At 47.1% G+C, this 25,864-nt stretch overlaps 1 protein-coding gene across 1 annotated transcript in view; it reads left to right on the top strand.

The window, feature by feature from the left end:
* The first annotated feature begins 3,603 nt into the window (after positions 1 to 3,603).
* Positions 3,604 to 25,864, top strand: part of wnt4a2 (wingless-type MMTV integration site family member 4a2) — a 41,076-nt gene continuing 18,815 nt past the window's right edge. The window contains 1 exon segment of the mRNA NM_001281339.2: positions 3,604 to 3,852. Coding sequence (NP_001268268.1) covers positions 3,776 to 3,852 — 77 coding nt within the window. The 5' untranslated portion in view covers positions 3,604 to 3,775.

The raw sequence follows: 25,864 nt of genomic DNA, 5'->3' as shown, positions 1-25,864 counted from the left end.
TGAGTAGTGGGAGGGAGAGGAGGAGGGTTGACCTCTAGGCTGGGGCACAGAGAGGTCAGGGGGAGAGAGAGACCCCTGTTACTGAGTAACCAACCACCTTCTATCAACAGGCAGTGAAGAGAGAGAGACGAGAGAGAGCGAGAGAGAGAGAGAGAGAGAGAGAGAGAGAGAGAATTCTGCTCATTTAGTATGTGAAGATATCCTCTGCAAATACAGTTGAGCTAGGTCATGGTCATGTGGTCGTCAAGGTCATGTCAATAAATAGTGTCCAGACCTGAACCATGCAACCTGACACCCAAACAATTAGAGCGCCGCAATTTGACCACACACACTACCCTGTATGAGAAACATCCACACGGTCAATATTTGCAGGTGTGTGTGTGTGTGTGTGTGTGTGTGTGTGTGTGTGTGTGTGTGTGTGTGTGTGTGTGTGTGTGTGTGTGTGTGTGTGTGTGTGTGTGTGTGTGTGTGTGTGTGTGTGTGTGTGTTTGTGTGTGTGTGTGTGTGTGTGTTTGAGCAAGGAGGAGGAGGAGTGGGGAGAATGCACACTTAACCTGATGTGATCTTAGATGAGAGACAGACACTTTCCCTCGTGGTCCTGAGAGAGAAGGGGGGGGGCTAGAGACTTGTATAATCAGAACTCACGCAGGGGGAAGTTTTACGGTACCAGACGTGCAGAGTATTGTAGTGTATTGTAGTGGGTGTGTGTGTCAGAGGCCCAGGGGTAAATGTTACGGGGGTCCTGTGACATTAGTGTTTCCAGGGTAACGGGCCAAGCATGCTGGCTAAGGCTATATAAAACCTGTCCTCCCAGAATGCCTTCGTGACGGATGGATAAGCCAGCTCATGTTGCTATGGAGACAAGGCTGTTAGTGGAACGCTGTTCTGACTCAGGACTTTCTCCCAGGACCCCCTCTCACACAGCTTCATCTCTCTCACACACACATACTGTACACAGGTACGTGCTGGGTGTAGTGTGTGGGCTGGCTGCGTGCTGGGTGTAGTGTGTGGGCTGGCTGCGTGCTGCTTGTAGTGGGCCCAGATCCCTGGGGTCCATAGAGGGATACTGGTTTCTTTCACAGGCAGCGCATGCCTGCACTAATTTCACTTAAACACACAGCAGGGGACTGGCAGCCACTTACAACATACTTACACATGTACACAGACACACAGACACACACACACACGGGACATTACGGGAGGTAATTTATAGGTAATGAGGCTGACTGGAAACACCCCAGGGACACACCGGAGAGGAACGCAAGGAAACACACACACTTGAGTTCTCATGGGCAGAGTAACCCAAGGACTAATGGTACTGTACTGTTTGAATTTGACAGTTTTAATGGAAGCCATGTTGGCACCAATGTTCCAAGACAGTAATGTCCTTGTAAGAATGGCAATAAGAATGTACCATAGAGGATAGTTGTGTTTAGATCTGGTTGACAGCCTACTAGAAGGGGGGATAAAGGACAGACACACACTTCCACAGGCACACCTCGTCCTTGGCATCTGCAGGACAACTAATCACATCTATTGTTCCTGTGGGATTGTCCCACGGCCAAAGACCAGTAAATCAGATCAGCCCAATAGAACTCTGGGCAGCTGTGTGTGTGTGTGTGTGTGTGTGTGTGTGTGTGTGTGTGTGTGTGTGTGTGTGTGTGCGCGCGCACACGCACGCACGCACGCGTGCTCCAGTACACAATTCTGATCCTGATTTTCACACACCTCCCAACATTACTCACTGTCCCCCTCTGTTGGCAATTCTAGGACCTCATCTTCAGACTGAGCCTGGTTAGCATAATGCATCATGGTCGGTATCATCACCGAGTTCATTCACTTGTCATTAGCTGTTATGACTGTTTATAACATCTGTCAAGTCATTATTTGAGCTATATTATATAGGGTGGCGGTGAGATCCTGTGGAATCAAAGCAGTGATTGTTTCTGTAAACATGCATGTCCAGAACAACTCACTGATGCTATAACTCAACCTGTCCTTCAGAAGCTCAGTTATGATCTTTCAGTCTGACTCAGTTACTGGAAAGGTTTTGTCCACCTTCTCACGCCCAAGTGGCTGCACATTTCATTGTGTGTGTGTGTGTGTGTGTGTGTGTGTGTGTGTGTGCGTGTGCGTGTGTGTGTGTGTGTGCGTGTGCGTGCGTGCGTGCGCATGTATGTGTGTGTGCGTGCGCGCATGCGCGTGTGTGTGTGTGTGTGTGTGTGTGTGTGTGTGTGTGTGTGTGTGTGTGTGTGTGTGTGTGTGTGTGTGGCGACTGCAGAAGCCATATTACAGCTGGTGCCGCGTGGCTGCAGTGTCTTGCGCTGGTTTGGTGTATTCTTAGCTCCCTAAAACCCAATAAGTGAAATGAGATTAGATCACACACACACACACACACAATGAGATTAGAACTCCAAGCTCTGATGTAGGCTGCCCGCGCGGTGAAATGACTGAACTGTAGTTCTTTGTTACGACCTCTGCAAATGAATATGCCATTTTTGACATGGAAGTTTCTGGTGTGATAATTTCTGTGTACAAGACATTTTTCATTGAAAATAATTCCAGATAGGTTTCTGGACATTGTTGTGATGAGCATGGGTTAGGCCTACATCGTTACGCATTTTAAACCATTTCCTATTATTATTATTATTATTATACCTTTGTTGCCTAGGCTACTACTTGTACCCTTGTCACCATTAATGCCCCAGTCTAAAATGCACTGGTTTTCAGTGAGGCTTAAAATAGCCTTCTGACCACAGAATATTTGGTTGAGTGGGACAGGGGGATCAAGACTCTGCCAACGTGTGTGTGTGTGTGTGTGTGTGTGTGTGTGTGTGTGTGTGTGTGTGTGTGTGTGTGTGTGTGTGTGTGTGTGTGTGTGTGTGTGTGTGTGTGTGTGTGCAGCCAGGTCAGCCATGATACAAGTATTCGACGTCCATCCAGCCATGGTAAATGGCTGCGCTATTGCATCCTCCCAGGAGAGCTTTAAAACGGAGCGCGCGCGCACACACACACACACAATACCTTCATAACGCACTAAACCCGCCTTCATCTCCAAACTCACTCCCATACCTCCCTTTAGCCTCGCGCCGCCCCTCCACTAAAGTCAGCTTTCACCCTGTCTCCCCTCGCAGAGTGCCATCCACAGAACTGACGCACAGAGACAGACAGTGTGTGTGTCAAATAGTGTGTGAAGAGTGTGTTTCCAAGTGAACGTGTGTGTGACAACGTGGAGAGAACAATAGCCCATCCTTTGGAATGGACCACAGCAGCAATAATACCGTAATCAAGGAGTGTCTCGAGGAGCACCTGAAGGATTACAACTCCAATCTGTAGGTTTTTACTGCCCGTTCCTCGCGCGCCCTGTAGTGTTACCAAGAAAACGGGAACGAGAGTAAACACGTGAAATAAGAAGGGTCCAATTCATTCCCAGCCTGCCCGAGTTTGGCGCCGTGGCACAGAGAAGAGAGTTTTACCGTATTTTTAGCATCCTCTCTTTTCCCTCTCCTCCCTTCTTTTCCTCTCTCTCTCTGTGGAGAGAGAGCGGGAGGCGAACGGACCGGGCGATACAGCTGTGAGTCTCGCGCCTCTCCGGTGGATCTCTGTGGATGTGTGACAATGGATTAACTGTCTTTAACGGGATCCCACGTATCTCCGGTTCTTCACGAGACCATCGCTGCCACCTCTCATCCCTCCCCCCGCAGAGATCACCGCCATACCTTGTGTGGATTATTTTAACTCTCTTTGGTCTCGTTCTCCCCCGGTAGCGCTCGAGATGACCGCTGAATATGTTTTACGGTCCCTGCTGATGCTCTTCCTCGCGCTGCTCTCGGCCAACGCCAGTAACTGGCTGTAAGTGAAGTTTGTCGACTCCAACTCTCTCTCTGTTTTTCTCTAACCTCTGCATCTTCCCCTCTCTGCCCACAACCTCTGCCTTGCCTACACATCCCATCCCTTTACACACTCTCTCCTTTTACCTCCCTCGCCTCTTCCTAAAACATGTTCCCCATCTATCCTCAAACCACCTATTACTTTCCTAGTTTCCTTGTTACTGTCATTATCACCAACGCTGTCATTCTTTCTGTCATTTTCGCTGTCTCTGCCCCTGTTTCTGTGATCTCTGTGTTTTGTCTGCAGGGTCACAGCTCAATGCCCTGTCTTGTTTAAATGTTAACCCGACCAGTGACCAGGCCACTCATCCAGCCGGCAGTATCCTTGTGGTTTATTATGCTAAAGGCTACGTTTTAACAATCTTATATTTGGTCTGCAGTCTGCACCTATGTCCAATAAGGATCATCTCTCACCTCGCTGTTTACATCGCTGAAGTCACTTTTAGGGCATCTTGAGTGTGGAATGACCTATTCCATTATTGGCTATGTGTCTAAAAACACCATTAGTTGTCAGTCTCAGTTGTCCTGGTAAGAAAAAAACATAGTTGTCCGTCTTAGTTGTCTCCTGGGCACTGCAATGTGAAGGGTAGGCTACACAGTACGTCACTAGGTCTAGACTACACTATGGACACATTGTACATTGTTGCCTGTTTCTCCCCACTGCGCGAGCCTCGCTGTTCCGTCGCATGTGCGTGCTTGCTCTCGGAGGAGCTCGTGGGAGGTGGTTAGGTGGGTCTGCATACCTCAAGAGAAAGAGCTGAGCAACAACTCGGTTTTACTGCCCTTCTTTTTTACCATTAAAAGACTGTGTGACCAACTTTTATTTCAATGATTAGTGTTTGTATCATATGGCGAGAGGCATGTAGAGAATAACTGGTGAACTTAATATCGTGCATGTATGACAGAAATGGGCTCTGTAGACAGGAGGATAGCCCTACCCAATTCTGATCATTATTTGAGTTCATATATCCATGATTCAATCTTGCATTAAGCATTTATAGATTGTATACATGATGAATGCATAGTATCCCAATACATTACAATGTCTTCAAATGATACACCCATTCAGCCCTTGTGATTATATTATGCGTAGATGGTGGATTATTCATAACTGCTACAGGGTTTGATGACAGCTCGTGTTTTTTGACTCAAGGCGTGGTGAGAGAGCAGAACGCGGGCGTGTGCAGGCATGTTCCACGCGAAGTGAAAACCCTCGCTAGTCTGCTAAATATGATTATTCTGTTTGAGGGATCAGACCGGGAGCATGTACAGCTCTCCCCCTCACCCCTGAACCCATAGCCCCGTCTCCCCGGGCCCGGTAGGAGACCTGTCAGGTGGGAACAGCATAGGTAGACGAGAGAGGAAACACTGCGGAGGAAAACTTTCTCTAGGTCAGATCATGTGAACAGTCACTGGCGTGATACATTTAAATGAGGCCTATGTATTGGCCTGGTCTATTTTGCACAATAATAAAAATATTTATGTAGGTCAGGTATCCTACATTTTGAAGGTCTATGGACAAAATGTTAATTAATTTGTACATTTTATTAAAGAGGTTTGAAATTCGAAAGTAATACCCTAATTTAGGCATCGAAATCATGGGCATATAACTGTGGATCTTTATACACATTAATACAAATCTATCCACAATATATCTCATGAATGAATCGAATATGATCGAATAGATTATTTCGAGCTACTGAGCATGTCATCATGCTGGTATTATTTCCCAGAGTTATTTCCTTATTAATGTCTGTTATGCAGGCTCATTGAACACGAGCAGGAGATTTAGACTTTATTTAACGAAAAATAGCTGTTTTCGATGAAAGGGTCGATTTAGAATAATTGTCCACATTTTGTAGACGTCTATATAAAAAACAATTCCTGAAACATGTTCAACTTGTTATGGCTCAGCGCATTTTAATTGTCTAGGCTAACGCAGAAAAAATGAAATAGCCTAAATTATTTCTATAGGCCTATGTTCTCTTGGTGATCTCAATAATCTTTTAAATACTTGTTTTGTTCTTTGCTGAAATCGAAAAGGCCTGTAGCGACATGCAGATATACATTTAAATTACCCTACAGGTAATAGCTGATACAATTGTTTAATACATAACTCAATGACGTCATCATGATTTCCAAGTCGATCCAATTATTTATTTACGTTTTTAGTGACGGTGTTTCATTTTATCACGCACGTTAGTCAGTGTAGGCTATTCTAACATTCCCATTCTATTGAACATTGTCAGCGGATGGAAGAGTTATTCAATTATTAGAACAATTATTAGGGCACATTTTGGGGGGATAACCTAATTGCATGCTTTTTTTTTGCCTTTTGGGCTCTTCAAAACAACAGAGAAAATCATTGATTCCAATTTAGGATACAATTCGTTAAGCCTGCCAAATCTCATGAATGTTTAAAATTATCTTTCGAATTTGCTTAAGATTTTGGGTAAGCGAATTATTTTAGTCATAACAGTTTGATAGAGCACTGTTGAGTGAACTATTTGGTTTTGGCCTAAATCATTTTCTTATTGCCTGAAATCCCGTGTGAATTTCGGGTTCCCTCTCTAAACCACTCATCGGCTACTAAGCGCTGAGTCATGCTCCTACAGCCTCCCCAGAAGGCTGACTGGCCTGCAGTACTACTGTTCATTAGTTTATCTGTCAACACCTTCTTTTCACCCTCCTCTCCTTTTCCTTTCCTCTCCTAGCGCTAGTGACTTGCACCTGCTCGAGACTCGAGGGGTTCCAGCTCCCAGGCCCGGTAAACAGCTGGCTCCTGTGTGTGTGTGTGTGTGTGTGTGTGTGAGGGGGATTAGACGCGTCATCATATAACTGACAGACGTCTGGCATGCGTCAAAGGGAAAGCGGAGTGCGTGCGACCCGTCAGCGGTTAGATGTGTTGGTTTCTTGCTTCAATTTCATTTATTTACTCAGCATAAGCCGGCGTGAATTGCCCCTGGGGAGAAGATCATAATCCTCGTTTATTTGTTTTAGATTGGTCATCGCATTTGAAACTTCAAATCCATTGAGTAATTGTTTTTTAAACACCCATGCAGTGTTTTCATAGACTATTGCTTGACTTGATCTCCCAGTTTGAAGGAATATGCCACAGTAGCTACATATTAAAGGTGCTATATGTAGAATATCTTGTCCATGTGGAAGCTAGATGAATTGCAACAACTCTTAGGCTGAATATAAACAACTTCCCCCCTTCCCCGCATCCCATTTTCCACAACATCCTGGAAAGGTTAGCGCTATCCAACACCCCAAGGATCCCGGATAGCATGGATCATGGAGGAGACTATTTAACTTTCAGTTTCCTCCACTAACTTCAAACAGCTTTATAATTTATTTATTTTTGTTATTGAAAAGATATTTCAAAGCTATTTAAATGGTACAATGATTCCCAACACAAATCAGTGCTTGTTTTCTCAAATAAACTGACATTCAGCAAAGATTGTAGAATTGTAGAAACCCAGAAATGACAGAGGGATTTCTACATCGGCCCATTCTGCCAGTCTGCCATTGTTCGTTGTGCAGGAGGAGGAGATGACCATGCATTTGAGTGACACCAATGTAAGAGAGGGAGGGTGCAGTTTTCCCATCTTGACAACATACGCCGGTCTGGCTTCTGTTGTCAAATAGAATGTCTGCATTTTAGAATGCGATTTTGTGAAAATATATTGTGAAGCAGTGTCATTCCACTATTACTGCAGATATATTATGGACATTTTATAAAAAAATTATATATGTATCTCCTTTAACTCAATAAAGCCCATTAGCCTTTAAGGACCAATGTCAGTGGTGATTGAACCAAGCCGACCATGAACCTGCTGGTTTTAATACAGGTGTTGAGTTGATATGCTGTCAGGTTTGTTGTAAAGAAATGAGATAATAAACGATGGTAATGCTCTTCTAGTTAAAGCTGAACTATAAGTAAATATAAATTCAAAGACAATTAAATATTAAACTTAGTCTGTTATGATAAAGAATATGTTTTTATTTTACTGCGCCATGTTGGCTCTGTCAAATGACAAACCTGTTCAGGATTCTCTAGACTGTCTGATGAGGGTTTACACGCTGTGAGCAGTACCACCTTGGAGCAGCATTGGTGTGTGTGAAATAGACTGTAAGGCCATGGTCAGTTGTGCTTCAGGCAGGCGATAAAGAGATGGCAGCTGATCAGTAACCAGAGAAAGCAGGGACCTTGGCGTTGCACTACACTGTGGCGCCTCACACTGCAAACAGACACACACACTACACTCAGACACTGCAAACAGACACACACACTACACTCAGACACTGCAAACAGACACACACCACACACAGCAAATACAAATACCAGTGGTGACGAAGTGGTGTGATGAAGCTGTAGTCGTGTTGTCACATTCCTGTCCTCCTGTCAGCGGCCTGTCCCCAGACCCCCTGCCGCTCACTCTAATATGCTATGGCTAACCCACAGGCTAACCCACAGGCTAACCCACAGGCTAACCCACAGGCTACCACACAGGCTAACACACAGGCTAACACACATTCTAACCCACAGGCTAACCCACAGGCTAACACACAGGCTAACACACAGGCTAACACACAGGCTAACATAGAGCCCTAATAATACCAGAGGAAAAGCACAACTGCATTGTGGATGTCTGATGAAACATACACACACACACACACACACACACACACACACACACACACACACACACACACACACACACACACACACACACACACACACACACACACACACACACACACACACACACACAGCCGTCTCAACCTGTTGGGGCCAGGGGATTAGAAAACCAGACGGGAGGTTAATTTCATAGCTTTTATTGCCTCTTCTCTTCTCTTCTCTACTGTGTGTGTGTGTGTGTGTGTGTATTTTAATGCTCTGCCTGGTGCCTGCTCTGCTGCTGTCTCCACTAGTGCTCATTTTCCCCTAAAAATAACAGTCTCTGCCCACACCATGACCCCATCGCTAACACACACACATATATACGTTTGTGCGTGTGCACGTGCATGTGTGTGTGCTTGTCAATGCGTCATGGCAGCGGGATTGAGTTTTGCGGTAAGGGCTAGCTTGGCACGTGGTGTGTGTATGGTTAAATGCATGAGAGCATGGCTATTTGAAGCATTATTGGTCACAAATTTAGATAGGGACTTAAACAATAGACTGTTGTCTCCTCCTGGATCTCACCATGCTGAAATAGAATAGGGTTCTGTTCCTGACAGAGAGAAGAATAGAATAGGGTTCTGTTCCTGACAGAGAGAAGAATAGAATAGGGTTCTGTTTCTGACAGAGAGAAGAATAGAATAGGGTTCTGTTCCTGACAGAGAGAAGAATATAATAGGGTTCTGTTCCTGACAGAGAGAAGAATAGAATAGGGTTCTGTTCCTGACAGAGAGAATAATAGAATAGGGTTCTGTTCCTGACAGAGAGAAGAATAGAGTAGGGTTCTGTTCCTGACAGAGATAATAATAGAATAGGGTTCTGTTCCTGACTGAGAGAAGAATAGAATAGGGTTCTGTTCCTGACAGAGAGAATAATAGAAGAGGGTTCTGTTCCTGACAGAGAGAATAATATAATAGGGTTCTGTTCCTGACAGAGAGAAGAATAGAATAGGGTTCTGTTCCTGACAGAGATAATAATAGAATAGGGTTCTGTTCCTGACAGAGAGAATAATAGAATAGGGTTCTGTTCCTGACAGAGAGAATAATAGAAGAGGGTTCTGTTCCTGACAGAGAGAATAATATAATAGGGTTCTGTTCCTGACAGAGATAAGAATAGAATCGGGTTCTGTTCCTGACAGAGAGAAGAATAGAATAGGGTTCTGTTCCTGACAGAGAGAAGAATAGAATAGGGTTCTGTTTCTGACAGAGAGAAGAATAGAATAGGGTTCTGTTCCTGACAGAGAGAAGAATAGAATAGGGTTCTGTTTCTGACAGAGAGAAGAATAGAATAGGGTTCTGTTCCTGACAGAGAGAAGAATATAATAGGGTTCTGTTTCTGACAGAGAGAAGAATAGAATCGGGTTCTGTTCCTGACAGAGACAAGAATAGAATAGGGTTCTGTTTCTGACAGAGAGAAGAATAGAATAGGGTTCTGTTCCTGACAGAGACAAGAATAGAATAGGGTTCTGTTCCTGACAGAGAGAAGAATATAATAGGGTTCTGTTCCTGACAGAGACAAGAATAGAATAGGGTTCTGTTCCTGACAGAGAGAATAATAGAATAGGGTTCTGTTCCTGACAGAGAGAAGAATAGAAGAGGGTTCTGTTCCTGACAGAGATAAGAATAGAATAGGGTTCTGTTCCTGACAGAGATAAGAATAGAATAGGGTTCTGTTCCTGACAGAGAGAAGAATAGAATAGGGTTCTGTTCCTGACAGAGACAAGAATAGAATAGGGTTCTGTTCCTGACAGAGAGAATAATAGAATAGGGTTCTGTTCCTGACATGGAGAAGAATATAATAGGGTTCCGTTCCTGACAGAGATAAGAAGAGAATAGGGTTCTGTTCCTGACAGAGACAAGAATAGAATAGGGTTCTGTTCCTGACAGAGATAAGAATAGAATAGGGTTCTGTTCCTGACAGAGACAAGAATAGAAGAGGGTTCTGTTCCTGACAGACATAAGAATAGAATAGGGTTCTGTTCCTGACAGAGACAAGAATAGAATAGGGTTCTGTTCCTGACAGAGAGGAATATAATAGGGTTCTGTTCCTGACAGAGATAAGAATAGAATAGGGTTCTGTTCCTGACAGAGAGAAGAATAGAATAGGGTTCTGTTCCTGACAGAGATAAGAATAGAATAGGGTTCTGTTCCTGACAGAGAGAAGAATATAATACAATCAATTATTCCTAGATCATAAATCAATGTTTCTGTCAAAGACAAACTAACATTTCAAATAATGAAGTAATTAGTTAATATTGTGGTTATGTTCCTTTGCCGAGAAGTCACAATGCTAAAAACAATTACCATAAACACACAGTAATTACATCAGAAACAATAACAGGAACTTGACAAGTGTTTGTCATCACATACCGGAACAGTAGAAAGAAACGATGCAGACAGAGTGTGTGTTGATCATCAACTTCTGAACTCTCTGGGTTCAAATCTTCACAGAGCATATGTTAAGATATATTTGAACAGACTGAACTTTATGTACTGTATGGAATTGAATGCTGTACTGACACCCGCATGTCAAATGGCAAAAGCCTTTCCTGTAAATCCAATCTGGATCCAGCAGCTCTGTTCATGTAGGCCTGTACAGTTCCTGCTCCACAGGAGCCATGACGGGGTATGAGTTTAGCTTGGGTCAGAGTCAGACTGAACATCAGCAGCTAAGAGTGAAAGCCAGGGTTCAGGTGTTAGGGTCAGAGTTCACTTTTAGGGTCAGTCTGAGTGAGTGTTGCTGTTGTTTGTTGGTTTGACCTGACTGGGGTGAGACAGTTAATGTTCTGACTAGGGGAGCTTCATCTTTCTCCTCTTTCCTCTGTCTCACTCTTCATTCCCCCACCTCCTCTTTCTCCTGTCTCACTCCTCATTCCCCCACCTCCTCTTTCCTCTGTCTCAATCCTCATTCCCCCACCTCCTCTTTCCCCTGTCTCACTCCTCATTCCCCCACCTCCTCTTTCCCCTGTCTCACTCCTCATTCCCCCACCTCCTCTTTCCCCTGTCTCAATCCTCATTCCCCCACCTCCTCTTTCCTCTGTCTCACTCCTCATTCCCCCACCTCCTCTTTCCTCTGTCTCACTCCTCATTCCGCCACCTCCTCTTTCCCCTGTCTCACTCCTAATTCCCCCACCTCCTCTTTCCCCTGTCTCACTCCTCATTCCCCCACCTCCTCTTTCCTCTGTCTCACTCCTCATTCCCCCACCTCCTCTTTCCTCTGTCTCATTCCTCATTCCCCCACCTCCTCTTTCCCCTGTCTCACTCTTCATTCCCCCACCTCCTCTTTCCCATGTCTCACTCCTCATTCCCCTAACTCCTCTTTTCCCTGTCTCACTCCTCAACCTCCTCTTTCCTCTGTCTCACTCCTCATTCCCCCTCCTCCTCTTTCCTCTGTCTCACTCCTCATTCCCCCACCTCCTCTTTTCTCTCTCACTCCTCATTCCCCCACCTCCTCTTTCCTCTGTCTCACTCCTCATTCCCCCACCTCCTCTTTTCTCTCTCACTCTTCATCCCCCCACCTCTTCTTTCCTCTGTCTCACTCCTCATTCCCCCACCTCCTCATTCCTCTGTCTCACTCCTCATTCCCCCACCTCCTTTTTCCTCTGTCTCACTCCTCATTTCCCTACCTCCTCTTTCCTCTATCTCACTCCTCATTCCCCCACCTCCTCTTTCCTCTGTCTCACTCCTCATTCCCCCACCTCCTCTTTCGTCTGTCTCACTCCTCATTCCCCACCTCCTCTTTTCTCTGTCTCACTCCTCATTCCCCCACCTCCTCTTTCCTCTGTCTCACTCCTCATTCCCCCACCTATTTCCTCTGTCTCACTCCTCATTCCCCCACCTATTTCCTCTGTCTCACTCCTCATTCCCCCACCTCTTTTCTCTGTCTCACTGCTCATTCCCCCACCTCCTCTTTCCTCTTTCTCACTCCTCATTCCCCCACCTCCTCATTCCTCTGTCTCACTCCTCATTCCCCCACCTCCTCTTTCCTCTGTCTCACTCCTCATTCCCCCTCCTGCTCTTTCCTCTGTCTCACTCCTCATTCCCCCACCTCCTCTTTTCTCTCTCACTCCTCATTCCCCCACCTCCTCTTTCCTCTGTCTCACTCCTCATTCCCCCACCTCCTCTTTCCTCTGTCTCACTCCTCATTCCCCCACCTCCTATTTTCTCTCACTCCTCATTCCCCCACCTCCTCTTTCGTCTGTCTCACTCCTCATTCCCCCACCTCCTCTTTCCTCTGTCTCACTCCTCATTCCCCCACCTATTTCCTCTGTCTCACTCCTCATTCCCCCACCTCCTCTTTCCTCTGTCTCACTCCTCATTCCCCACCTCTTTTCTCTGTCTCACTCCTCATTCCCCCACCTCCTCTTTCCTCTGTCTCACTCCTCATTCCCCCACCTCCTCTTTTCTCTGTCTCACTCCTCATTCCCCCACCTCCTCTTTTCTCTGTCTCACTCCTCATTCCCCCACCTCCTATTTTCTCTGTCTCACTCCTCATTCCCCCACCTCCTCTTTCGTCTGTCTCACTCCTCATTCCCCCACCTCCTCTTTCCTCTGTCTCACTCCTCATTCCCCCACCTATTTCCTCTGTCTCACTCCTCATTCCCCCACCTCCTCTTTCCTCTGTCTCACTCCTCATTCCCCCACCTCTTTTCTCTGTCTCACTCCTCATTCCCCACCTCCTCTTTTCTCTGTCTCACTCCTCATTCCCCCACCTCCTCTTTCCTCTGTCTCACTCCTCATTCCCCCACCTATTTCCTCTGTCTCACTCCTCATTCCCCCACCTATTTCCTCTGTCTCACTCCTCATTCCCCCACCTCTTTTCTCTGTCTCACTGCTCATTCCCCCACCTCCTCTTTCCTCTTTCTCACTCCTCATTCCCCCACCTCCTCATTCCTCTGTCTCACTCCTCATTCCCCCACCTCCTCTTTCCTCTGTCTCACTCCTCATTCCCCCTCCTGCTCTTTCCTCTGTCTCACTCCTCATTCCCCCACCTCCTCTTTTCTCTCTCACTCCTCATTCCCCCACCTCCTCTTTCCTCTGTCTCACTCCTCATTCCCCCACCTCCTCTTTCCTCTGTCTCACTCCTCATTCCCCCACCTCCTATTTTCTCTCACTCCTCATTCCCCCACCTCCTCTTTCGTCTGTCTCACTCCTCATTCCCCCACCTCCTCTTTCCTCTGTCTCACTCCTCATTCCCCCACCTATTTCCTCTGTCTCACTCCTCATTCCCCCACCTCCTCTTTCCTCTGTCTCACTCCTCATTCCCCCACCTCTTTTCTCTGTCTCACTCCTCATTCCCCCACCTCCTCTTTCCTTTTGTCTCACTCCTCATTCCCCCACCTCCTCTTTTCTCTGTCTCACTCCTCATTCCCCCACCTCCTCTTTTCTCTGTCTCACTCCTCATTCCCCCACCTCCTATTTTCTCTGTCTCACTCCTCATTCCCCCACCTCCTCTTTCGTCTGTCTCACTCCTCATTCCCCCACCTCCTCTTTCCTCTGTCTCACTCCTCATTCCCCCACCTATTTCCTCTGTCTCACTCCTCATTCCCCCACCTCCTCTTTCCTCTGTCTCACTCCTCATTCCCCCACCTCTTTTCTCTGTCTCACTCCTCATTCCCCCACCTCCTCTTTCCTCTGTCTCACTCCTCATTCCCCCACCTCCTCTTTTCTCTGTCTCACTCCTCATTCCCCCACCTCCTCTTTTCTCTGTCTTACTCCTCATTCCCCCACCTCCTCTTTCCTCTGTCTCACTCCTCATTCCCCCTCCTGCTCTTTCCTCTGTCTCACTCCTCATTCCCCCACCTCCTCTTTTCTCTCTCACTCCTCATTCCCCCACCTCCTCTTTCCTCTGTCTCACTCCTCATTCCCCCACCTCCTCTTTCCTCTGTCTCACTCCTCATTCCCCCATCTCCTCTTTTCTCTGTCTCACTCCTCATTCCCCCACCTCCTCTTTTCTCTGTCTCACTCCACATTCCCCCACCTCCTATTTTCTCTGTCTCACTCCTCATTCCCCCACCTCCTCTTTCGTCTGTCTCACTCCTCATTCCCCCACCTCCTATTTTCTCTGTCTCACTCCTCATTCCCCCACCTCCTCTTTTCTCTCATATCTCCTTTTCCTCCTCCTTGTCTCCTCTCCTCATCTCAGCCCATCTCCTGTGAATCTATGCAACTCTCTCATATCCTCGCCTCTTTTTCCTCCCTCCTTTCCTCTTTCTCCTCTCCTCCAACTACTAATATCCTCATCCACCTTGTCTTCAAATCAAATCAAATCAAATCAAATTTTATTTGTCACATACACATGGTTAGCAGATGTTAATGCGTGTGTAGCGAAATGCTTGTGCTTCTAGTTCCGACAATGCAGTAATAACAAGTAATCTCACTAACAATTCCAAAACTACTGTCTTGTACACAGTGTAAGGGGATAAAGAATATGTACATAAGGATATATGAATGAGTGATGGTACAGAGCAGCATAGGCAAGATACAGTAGATGGTATCGAGTACAGTATATACATATGAGATGAGTATGTAAACAAAGTGGCATAGTTAAAGTGGCTAGTGATACATGTATTACATAAGAATACAGTCGATGATATAGAGTACAGTATATACGTATGCATATGAGATTAATAATGTAAGGTAAGTAACATTATATAAGGTAGCATTGTTTAAAGTGGCTAGTGATATATTTACATCATTTCCCATCAATTCCCATTATTAAATTGGCTGGAGTTGAGTCAGTGTCAGTGTGTTGGCAGCAGCCACTCAATGTTAGTGGTGGCTGTTTAACAGTCTGATGGCCTTGAGATAGAAGCTGTTTTTCAGTCTCTCGGTCCCAGCTTTGCACCTGTACTGACCTCGCCTTCTGGATGATAGCGGGGTGAACAGGCAGTGGCTCGGGTGGTTGATGTCCTTGATGATCTTTATGGCCTTCCTGTGACATCGGGTGGTGTAGGTGTCCTGGAGGGCAGGTAGTTTGCCCCCGGTGATGCGTTGTGCAGACCTCACTACCCTCTGGAGAGCCTTACGGTTGAGGGCGGAGCAGTTGCCGTACCAGGCGGTGATATAGCCCGACAGGATGCTCTCTGTTCCATCGATGTGGATAGGGGGGTGTTCCCTCTGCTGTTTCCTGAAGTCCACAATCATCTCCTTAGTTTTGTTGACGTTGAGTGTGAGGTTATTTTCCTGACACCACACTCCGAGGGCCCTCACCTCCTCCCTGTAGGCCGTCTCGTCGTTGTTGGTAATCAAGCCTACCACTGTTGTGTCGTCCGCAAACACCGTGTCTTCCTTTTCTATCTTCAGTATACCCTCTTTCTGTAACAATCAGCTTGGATCACAAACCAAGTTACCTTTTTAAAGTTCAAAGAAATACTGTGTCAATATGAGAGCAAAGATGAGTACATTGTAACCGTTAGATTACAATCAAGTGAACAAATACCATTCTTTCAATGATAAAGTTAATATAGAATTTTCTCTAAACTCTCAATGTAAATTGTCCAAATCAACAACAAAAAATAACAAAAAAAGAATCTCAAAGCACGAATAGGTAATCACCCTTAAAAAAACATGTTTTTGAAATATATATACACAGTTAAAGCCGGAAGTTTACATACACCTTAGCCAAATACATTTAATCCTGGTAAAAATTCCCTGTTTTAGGTCAGTTAGGATCACCACTTTATTTTAAGAATGTGAAATGTCATAATAATAGTAGAGAGAATGATTTATTTCAGCTTTTATTGCTTTCATCACATTCCCAGTGGGTCAGAAGTTTACATTCACTCAATTGGTATTTGGTAGCATTGCCTTTAAATTGTTTAACTTGTTTAACTTAGCCTTCCACAAGCTTCCCACAATAAGTTGGGTGAATGTTGGCCCATTCCTCCTGACAAAGCTGGTGTAACTGAGTCAGGTTTGTAGGCCTCCTTGCTCGCACACGCTTTTTCAGTTCTACCCACAAATCTTCTATGGGATTGAGGTCAGGGCTTTGTGATGGCCACTCCAATACCTTGACTTTGTTGTCCTTAAGCCATTTTTCCACGAAGATAGCTTGGGGTCATTGTCCATTTGGAAGACCCATTTGCGACCAAGCTTTCACTGCCTGACTGATGTCTTAAGATGTTGCTTCAATATAACCTCATAATTTTCCTTACTCATGATACAATCTATTTTGTGAAGTGCACCAGTCTCTCCTGCAGCAAAGCATCCCCACAACATGATGCTGCCACCCCCGTGCCTCACGGTTAGGATGGTGTTCTTCGGCTTGTCTTTACTCCTGTTGGGCAAATGTTCCTGTGTTGGAAAATGGCCTCGTCCCAAAGGGCATTAAAACACAATTTCAATGACAGATTTGGATTGTTTGGATTGCAAGCCTCCTCCAAACATAACGATGGTCATTATGGCTAAACAGTTCTATTTCTGCTTCATCAGACCAGAGGACATTTCTCCAAAAAGTATGATCTTTGTCCCCATGTGCCATAGCAAACCATAGTCTGGCTTTTTTTATGGCGGTTTTGGAGCAGTGGGTCCTTCCTTGCTGAGCGGCCTTTCAGGTTATGTCGATATAGGACTCGTTTGACTGTGGAAAAATATACTTTTGTACCTGTTTCCTCCAGCATCTCCACAAGGTCCTTTGCTGTTGTTCTGGGATTGATTTGCACTTTTCGCACCAAAGTACGTTCATCTCTAGGAGACAGAACACGTGTCCTTCCTGAGCGGTATGACGGCTACGTGGTCCCATGGTGTTTATACTTGCGTACTATTGTTTGTACAGATGAACGTGGTACCTTCAGGCGTTTGGAAATTGCTCCCAAGGATGAACCAGACTTGTGGAGGTCTCTAATTTATTTTCTGAGGTCTTGGCTGATTTCTTTTGATTTTCCCATGATGTCAAGCAAAGAGGCACTGAGTTGAAGGTAGGTGTCATGTACTGTCATGTTGTGTCTTGTCTCTGTCCTTTCCCTTCACCCTGTCTCCCTCTGCTGGTCGTTGTTAGGTTACCTTTTCTCCCCCTCTTTCCCCCAGCTGTGTCTTGTCTCCTCCTAACCACCTCGTCACCCCTTTTCCCACCTGTTCCCTTTTTCCCTCTGATTAGGTCCCTATATCTCTCTCTGTTTCTGTTCCTGTCCTTGTCGGATTCTTGTTTGTTGTGTTTCATGCCTGAACCAGACTGTCGTCATGTTTGCTGTAACCTTGTCTTGTCCTGTCGGAATCTGCCGGTCCGTCTGAGCCTACCTATGTTTGGTAATTAAAGAAGCTCTGTTTAAGTTAATTCGCTTTTGGGTCCTCATTCACGCACCGTAACAGAAGAATCCGACCAAGAATGGACCCAGCGACTTCGGATCCTCTCCACTCAGCCGTCGGGATCCAGGGAGCGATGCTAGGCAGACACGAGCAGGAATTGTCTGCTGCTCGACATGCCGTTGAGACCCTGGCCACCCAAGTCTCCAACCTCACAGAACAGGTTCACCATCTCCGCCTCGATCCACCGGCCACTTCCAGGGCTTTCGAATCTCCGGAGCCCAGAATCAATAACCCGCCGTGTTACTCTGGGGAGCCCACTGAATGCCGCTCGTTCCTCACCCAGTGTGATATTGTGTTTTCTCTCCAGCCCTACACTTTCTCCATGAGCACTGCTCGTGTCGCCTACGTCATATCTCTCCTTATTGGACGGGCTCGTGAGTGGGGCACGGCAATCTGGGAGGCAAGGGCTGAGTGTACTAACCAGTATCAGGACTTTAAGGAGGAGATGATACGGGTTTTTGATCGATCTGTTTTTGGGGAGGAGGCTTCCAGGGCCCTGTCTTCCCTATGTCAAGGTAATCGATCCATAACAGACTACTCTATTGAGTTTCGCACTCTTGCTGCCTCCAGTGGCTGGAACGAGCCGGCTTTGCTCGCTCGTTTTCTGGAGGGTCTCCGCGCAGAGGTAAAGGATGAGATTCTCTCCCGGGAGGTTCCTTCCAGCGTGGATTCCTTGATTGAACTCGCTATTCGCATTGAGCGACGGGTTGATCTTCGTCACCGAGCTCGTGGAAAGGAGCTCGCGTTCTCCGTTGCCCCCCTCTCCGCATCACTACCATCTTCCTCTGCCGGCTCGGGTGCTGAGCCCATGCAGCTGGGAGGTATCCGCATCTCGACTAAGGAGAGGGAACGGAGAATCACCAACCGCCTCTGTCTCTATTGCGGTTCCGCTGGTCATTTTGTCACTTCATGTCCAGTAAAAGGCCAGAGCTCATCAGTAAGCGGAGGGCTACTGGTGAGCGCTACTACTCCTGTCTCTCCTTCAAGATCCTGCACTACCTTGTCGGTCCATCTACGCTGGACCGGTTCGTCAGCTTCCTGCAGTGCCTTAATAGACTCTGGGGCGGAGGGCTGTTTTATGGACGAGACCTGGGCTCGGGAACATGACATTCCTCTCAGACAGTTAAAGGAGCCCACGGCCTTGTTCGCCCTGGATGGTAGTCCTCTCCCCAGGATTCAGCGTGAGACGCTACCTTTAACCCTCACTGTTTCTGGTAATCATAGTGAAACCATTTCTTTTTTAATTTTTCGTTCACCTTTTACACTTGTTGTTTTGGGCCATCCCTGGCTAGTTTGTCATAATCCTTCCATTAATTGGTCTAGTAATTCTATCCTCTCCTGGAACGTCTCTTGTCATGTGAAATGTTTAATGTCTGCTATCCCTCCTGTTTCCTCTGTCTCTTCTTCACAGGAGGAGCCTGGTGATTTGACAGGGGTGCCGGAGGAATATCACGATCTGCGCACGGTGTTCAGTCGGTCCAGGGCCACCTCTCTTCCTCCACACCGGTCGTATGATTGTAGTATTGATCTCCTTCCGGGAACCACCCCCCCCCCCGGGGTAGACTATACTCTCTGTCGGCTCCCGAACGTAAGGCTCTCGAAGATTATTTGTCTGTAGCTCTTGACGCCGGTACCATAGTCCCCTCCTCCTCTCCCGCCGGAGCGGGGTTTTTTTTTGTCAAGAAGAAGGACGGGTCTCTGCGCCCCTGCATAGATTATCGAGGGCTGAATGACATAACAGTGAAGAATCGTTATCCGCTTCCTCTTATGTCTTCAGCCTTCGAGATCCTGCAGGGAGCCAGGTTTTTCACTAAGTTGGACCTTCGTAACGCTTACCATCTCGTGCGCATCAGGGAGGGGGACGAGTGGAAGACGGCGTTTAACACTCCGTTAGGGCACTTTGAATACCGGGTTCTTCCTTTCGGCCTCGCTAACGCTCCAGCTGTCTTTCAGGCATTAGTCAATGATGTCCTGAGAGACATGCTGAACATCTTTGTTTTCGTTTACCTTGACGATATCCTGATTTTTTCACCGTCACTCCAGATTCATGTTCAGCACGTTCGACGTGTCCTCCAGCGCCTTTTAGAGAATTGTCTTTTTGTGAAGGCTGAGAAGTGCACTTTTCATGCCTCCTCCGTCACATTTCTCGGTTCTGTTATTTCCGCTGAAGGCATTAAGATGGATCCCGCTAAGGTCCAAGCTGTCATTGATTGGCCCGTCCCTAAGTCACGCGTCGAGCTGCAGCGCTTTCTCGGCTTCGCGAACTTCTATCGTCGTTTCATCCGTAATTTCGGTCAGGTGGCAGCTCCTCTCACAGCCCTTACTTCTGTCAAGACGTGCTTTAAGTGGTCCGTTTCCGCCCAGGGAGCTTTTGATCTCCTCAAGAATCGTTTTACATCCGCTCCTATCCTTGTTACACCTGACGTCTCTAGACAGTTCGTTGTCGAGGTTGACGCGTCAGAGGTGGGCGTGGGAGCCATTCTTTCTCAGCGCTCCCTCTCTGACGACAAGGTCCACCCATGCGCGTATTTTTCTCATCGCCTGTCGCCGTCGGAACGTAACTATGATGTGGGTAACCGCGAACTGCTCGCCATCCGGTTAGCCCTAGGCGAATGGCGACAGTGGTTGGAGGGGGCGACCGTTCCTTTTGTCGTTTGGACTGACCATAGGAACCTTGAGTACATCCGTTCTGCCAAACGACTTAATGCGCGTCAGGCGCGTTGGGCGCTGTTTTTCGCTCGTTTCGAGTTCGTGATTTCTTATCGTCCGGGCTCTAAGAACACCAAGCCTGATGCTTTGTCTCGTCTCTTCAGTTCTTCAGTAGCCTCCACTGACCCCGAGGGGATTCTCCCTGAGGGGCGTGTTGTCGGGTTGACTGTCTGGGGAATTGAGAGGCAGGTAAAGCAAGCGCTCACTCACACTCCGTCGCCGCGCGCTTGTCCTAGGAACCTTCTTTTCGTTCCCGTTCCTACTCGTCTGGCCGTTCTTCAGTGGGCTCACTCTGCCAAGTTAGCCGGCCACCCTGGCGTTCGGGGTACACTTGCTTCCATTCGCCAGCGTTTTTGGTGGCCCACCCGGGAGCATGACACGCGTCGTTTCGTGGCTGCTTGTTCGGTCTGCGCGCAGACTAAGTCCGGTAACTCTCCTCCTGCCGGCCGTCTCAGGCCGCTTCCTATTCCCTCTCGACCGTGGTCTCACATCGCCTTAGATTTTGTCACCGGACTGCCTTCGTCAGCGGGGAAGACTGTTATTCTTACGGTTGTCGATAGGTTCTCTAAGGCGGCTCATTTCATTCCCCTTGCTAAGCTTCCTTCTGCTAAAGAGACGGCACAGATCATCATCGAGAATGTTTTCAGAATTCATGGCCTTCCGTCGGACGTCGTTTCGGACAGAGGTCCGCAATTCACGTCTCAATTTTGGAGGGAGTTTTGCCGTTTGATTGGGGCTTCCGTCAGTCTCTCTTCCGGCTTTCACCCCCAGTCTAACGGTCAAGCAGAACGGGCCAATCAGACTATTGGTCGCATCTTACGCAGTCTTTCTTTTCGCAACCCTGCGTCTTGGTCAGAACAGCTCCCCTGGGCAGAATACGCCCACAACTCGCTTCCTTCGTCTGCGACCGGGCTATCTCCTTTTCAGAGTAGCCTCGGGTACCAGCCTCCGCTGTTCTCATCTCAGTTCGCCGAGTCCAGCGTCCCCTCCGCTCAGGCTTTTGTCCAACGTTGCGAGCGCACCTGGAAGAGGGTCAGGTCTGCACTTTGCCGTTATAGGACGCAGACTGTGAGGGCTGCTAATAAGCGTAGAACTAAGAGTCCTAGATATTGTCGCGGTCAGAGAGTTTGGCTCTCCACTCAGAACCTTCCCCTTAAGACGGCTTCTCGCAAGTTGACCCCGCGGTTCATTGGTCCGTTCCGTATTTCTCGGGTCATTAATCCTGTCGCAGTTCAACTTCTTCTTCCGCGATACCTTCGTCGCGTCCACCCGGTCTTCCATGTCTCCTGCATCAAGCCCGTCCTTCGCGCCCCCGCTCGTCTTTCCCCCCCCCCCCCCATCCTTGTCGAGGGCGCACCCATCTACAGGGTCCGTAGAATTTTGGACATGCGTCCTCGGGGCCGTGGTCACCAGTACCTCGTAGATTGGGAGGGGTACGGTCCTGAGGAGAGGAGTTGGGTTCCCTCTCGGGACGTGCTGGACCGTGCGCTGATCGAGGATTTCCTCCGTTGCCGCCAGGTTTCCTCCTCGAGTGCGCCAGGAGGCGCTCGGTGAGTGGGGGGGTACTGTCATGTACTGTCATGTTGTGTCTTGTCTCTGTCCTTTCCCTTCACCCTGTCTCCCTCTGCTGGTCGTTGTTAGGTTACCTTTTCTCCCCCTCTTTCCCCCAGCTGTGTCTTGTCTCCTCCTAACCACCTCGTCACCCCTTTTCCCACCTGTTCCCTTTTTCCCTCTGATTAGGTCCCTATATCTCTCTCTGTTTCTGCTCCTGTCCTTGTCGGATTCTTGTTTGTTGTGTTTCATGCCTGAACCAGACTGTCGTCATGTTTGCTGTAACCTTGTCTTGTCCTGTCGGAATCTGCCGGTCCGTCTGAGCCTACCTATGTTTGGTAATTAAAGAAGCTCTGTTTAAGTTAATTCGCTTTTGGGTCCTCATTCACGCACCGTAACAGTAGGCCTTGAAATACATCCACAGGTACACCTCCAATTGGCTCAAATGATGTCAATTAGCCTATCAGAAGCTTCTAAAGCCATGACATCATTTTCTGGAATTTTCTGAGCTGTTTAAAGGCCGTCAACTTAGTGTATGTAAACCTCTGGCCCACTGGAATTGTGATACAGAGGTGAAATAATCTGTCTGTTGTTGGAAAAAAATAAAAAACAATTACTGGTGTCATGCACAAAGTAGATGTCCTAACCGACTTGCCAAAACTATAGTTTGTTAACAAGAAATTTGTGGAGTGGTTGAAAAATGAGTTTTAATGACTCCAACCTAAGTGACTGTAAACTTCCGACTTCAACTGTATATATATAAGGTATACTGACTAGTAAGGTATATATATATATATATATATAAATAAATAAAGACTAACCAGTTGAATACTGTTAGTTGAAAGCTATGATGCCTTATTGATGTCACTTGTTAAATCCACGTCAATCAGTGTAGATGAAGGGGAGGAGACAGGTTGAAGAAGGATTTTAAAGGCTTGAGACAATTGAGAGATGGATTGTGTCTGTGTGCCATTCAGAGGGAGAACGGTCAAGACAAACTATATAAGTGACTTTGAACGGCGTATGGTAGTATGTGCCAGGCACACCGGTTTGAGTGTGTCAAGAACAGCAAAGCTACTAGGTTTTTCACGCTTTTCTGTGTGTATCAAGAATGGTCCACCACCCAAAGGACATCCAGCCAACCTGACACAACTGTAGGAAGCATTGGAGTCAACATGGGCCAGCATCCCCGTGGAACGCTTTCCATACCTTATTGAATCCATGCCTCAACATTAGGAAGGTGTTCCTAATGTTTTCTACACATATTTATATTCAATAAGGTGTTGCAAAAAAATCAACAGTAAACAGTATCACACTTCTATCTCCTCCACTCCTTCCTTTCCTTTTCCTTGACCTTTTCCTCCTCATCTGCATCATATTGCTGAGATTGTTATCATGGTCTTTACAATTACTCTTGAAATATGTCCTTGATGTATATAAAATGTTTGCTGTATTGTAGTATAGCACCACAGCTGCCCAGATTCTCATAGATTCTTATGGAGTACATCTCAATAGTCTGAATCAGCGTCCTCTCCTCTCCTCTCCTCTCCTCTCCTCTCCTCTCCTCTCCTCTCCTCTCCTCTCTACTCTGATAACATGATACAAGTGAAACCAACATGAAATAAGCCAACCAGAACCAGTTCTTTAATTTTCACTCAAACTGGAGGAAAGGAGACGAGGATAAGAAACCACCACACTATTGAGATGCACCTGTTTTCTCTATTGACAATCGGGCTCTAAATTAATGCTTGTCAAATGTATCATTCTTTGCCCCTTTCCTTAAAATGCTTACATACGTTTCTGACGTAACACATTTGCTGTCAGGTGCAGACTGTGAGTTTGATGCTGTCAGAGTCAGTCTTTACAGAACATTGCCTGGAAAACACTAACATGGCTACCATGGAATTATGTGACATTGTCCAAGTCTAAGAGCTTTATACGCTTCTTGGTTGAAACCTGAAATTATGAACTCTTTTGAGGTATGGCTGTTGATGGCCTGTGGCTGTGCTGCCTCTGTGGCTGAGGGGAGACCCTCAGGGGAGACTCCTCAGGGGACACTGCTGAGGGGAGACCCCTCAGAGGAGACCCCTCAGGGGACACTGCTGAGGGGAGACCCCTCAGGGGACACTGCTGAGGGGACACTCCTGAGGGGAGACTCCTGAGGGGAGACTCCTTAGGGGAGACTCCTGAGGGGAGACTCCTCAGGGGACACTGCTGAGAGGAGACTCCCGAGGGGAGACTCCTGAGGAGAGGCTGAGATCAGGCTGCCCTCTGCAGGCCAGACTGGGTGTTGCAGGTGTGTCTCCTTCTCTGACTGCTGTCCAGCAGAGGTTATCCCAGGTCATCATACTACCTTGGTGAGTGGAGGTGCAGAGTCATCCGTGCTGCTCTCATATACAAGGGCCTGCAGTTTTCTAGACAAGACTAATACTTTATTGTCCATTTTTGTTCAGATCATGGAAATTCATATTTTGCTTTTAACCCAACCCCACGAGAAACGCACAGACACGCACAGACACACACACACACACACACAGAGGGATTGGTAGCCAGCCAGGGTCAGCCGCGATGCAGCAACATAGGTACGATTCAATCTATTCTATATGGCCATATATCTAGGGTCATTATTGTGCTGTGGCAAACCCCAGTATGAAGGAATCCAACGATTGCAAACTAGGACTGGTGTGTGTGTGTGTGTGTGTGTGTGTGTGTGTGTGTGTGTGTGTGTGTGTGTGTGTGTGTGTGTGTGTGTGTGTGTGTGTGTGTGTGTGTGTGTGTGTGTGTGTGTGTGTGTGTGTGTGTGTGTGTGTGTGTGTGTGTGTGCGTGTTTGAGTATGTGCGCTTGTGCCTTGCCACAAACCTTTCCACTTACTTTCCCAATCATGCTTCCAGAATGTCTGTGGTTGTCCTGTTGGCTGGCTTAACTTTGTCCTCCACTAGCTGTGTCCTCCACTAGCTGTGTCCTCCACTAGCTGTGTGGTCAGAGTGTTGTTGTGCCTGGCCTCTGTTCAGACCAGGGACAACATTTTACATGAAGTGCACCATGTGCATGTGAAGGAATGATAAGTTACTATAGTATAAAAGTAGCTGTTGCAGTGAACACAGATGAACAGCACGTGTTTCTGTGAGGAGCTCCCTAAGCTCCTATATAAACCTCCACCTGTTTACCTCTCATGTGTACTCAGCAGAGGAAAGTTTAATCAACTGGTATAAATACCCTGGGAGAGACAGAGACAGAGAGAGCTGTCTGTAAGAGCGTGTGAGAGCTGGTCTCTGTGAGATCCACCTCTGTGTGGGTAGAGATACATCTAGAGGTTGATCAGTCCTCAGAGGAAGGGGGAGTTGATACAGACCTATCTATCATAGATATATGGTGTACAGCGTGGCATCGTTAGAGCATCACACTTGCTTAGCCAAGGATGTTTTCTCTCTCCTATCTATCTCTCTTCCTTTCTCTCGGTCTCCACTCCAAGCTCCCACTCTCGCTCTCACGCTCTCTCACTGTAGAACTGCAGTGGTTGCTGTCTGTCTCTGTCTCTCAGACAGTAGTGGTCGGACTGTAGTAGAGTTGTTGCTGTCTGTCTCTGTCTCTCAGACAGTAGTGGTATGGCTGTAGTGGAGTGGTTGCTGTCTGTCTCTGTCTCTGTCTCTCAGACAGTAGTGGTAGGGCTGTAGTAGAGTTGTTGCTGTCTGTCTCTGAGAGAGAGTTTGCGGAGTACTGAGAG

This window comes from Oncorhynchus mykiss, chromosome 17 (genome assembly GCF_057628025.1).
Source record: "Oncorhynchus mykiss isolate SJ-2025 chromosome 17, ASM5762802v1, whole genome shotgun sequence".
NCBI classification, from domain to species: domain Eukaryota; kingdom Metazoa; phylum Chordata; class Actinopteri; order Salmoniformes; family Salmonidae; genus Oncorhynchus; species Oncorhynchus mykiss.
Note: the sequence above shows the minus strand (reverse complement) of the source record. Positions and strands in the feature narration are given on the sequence as shown.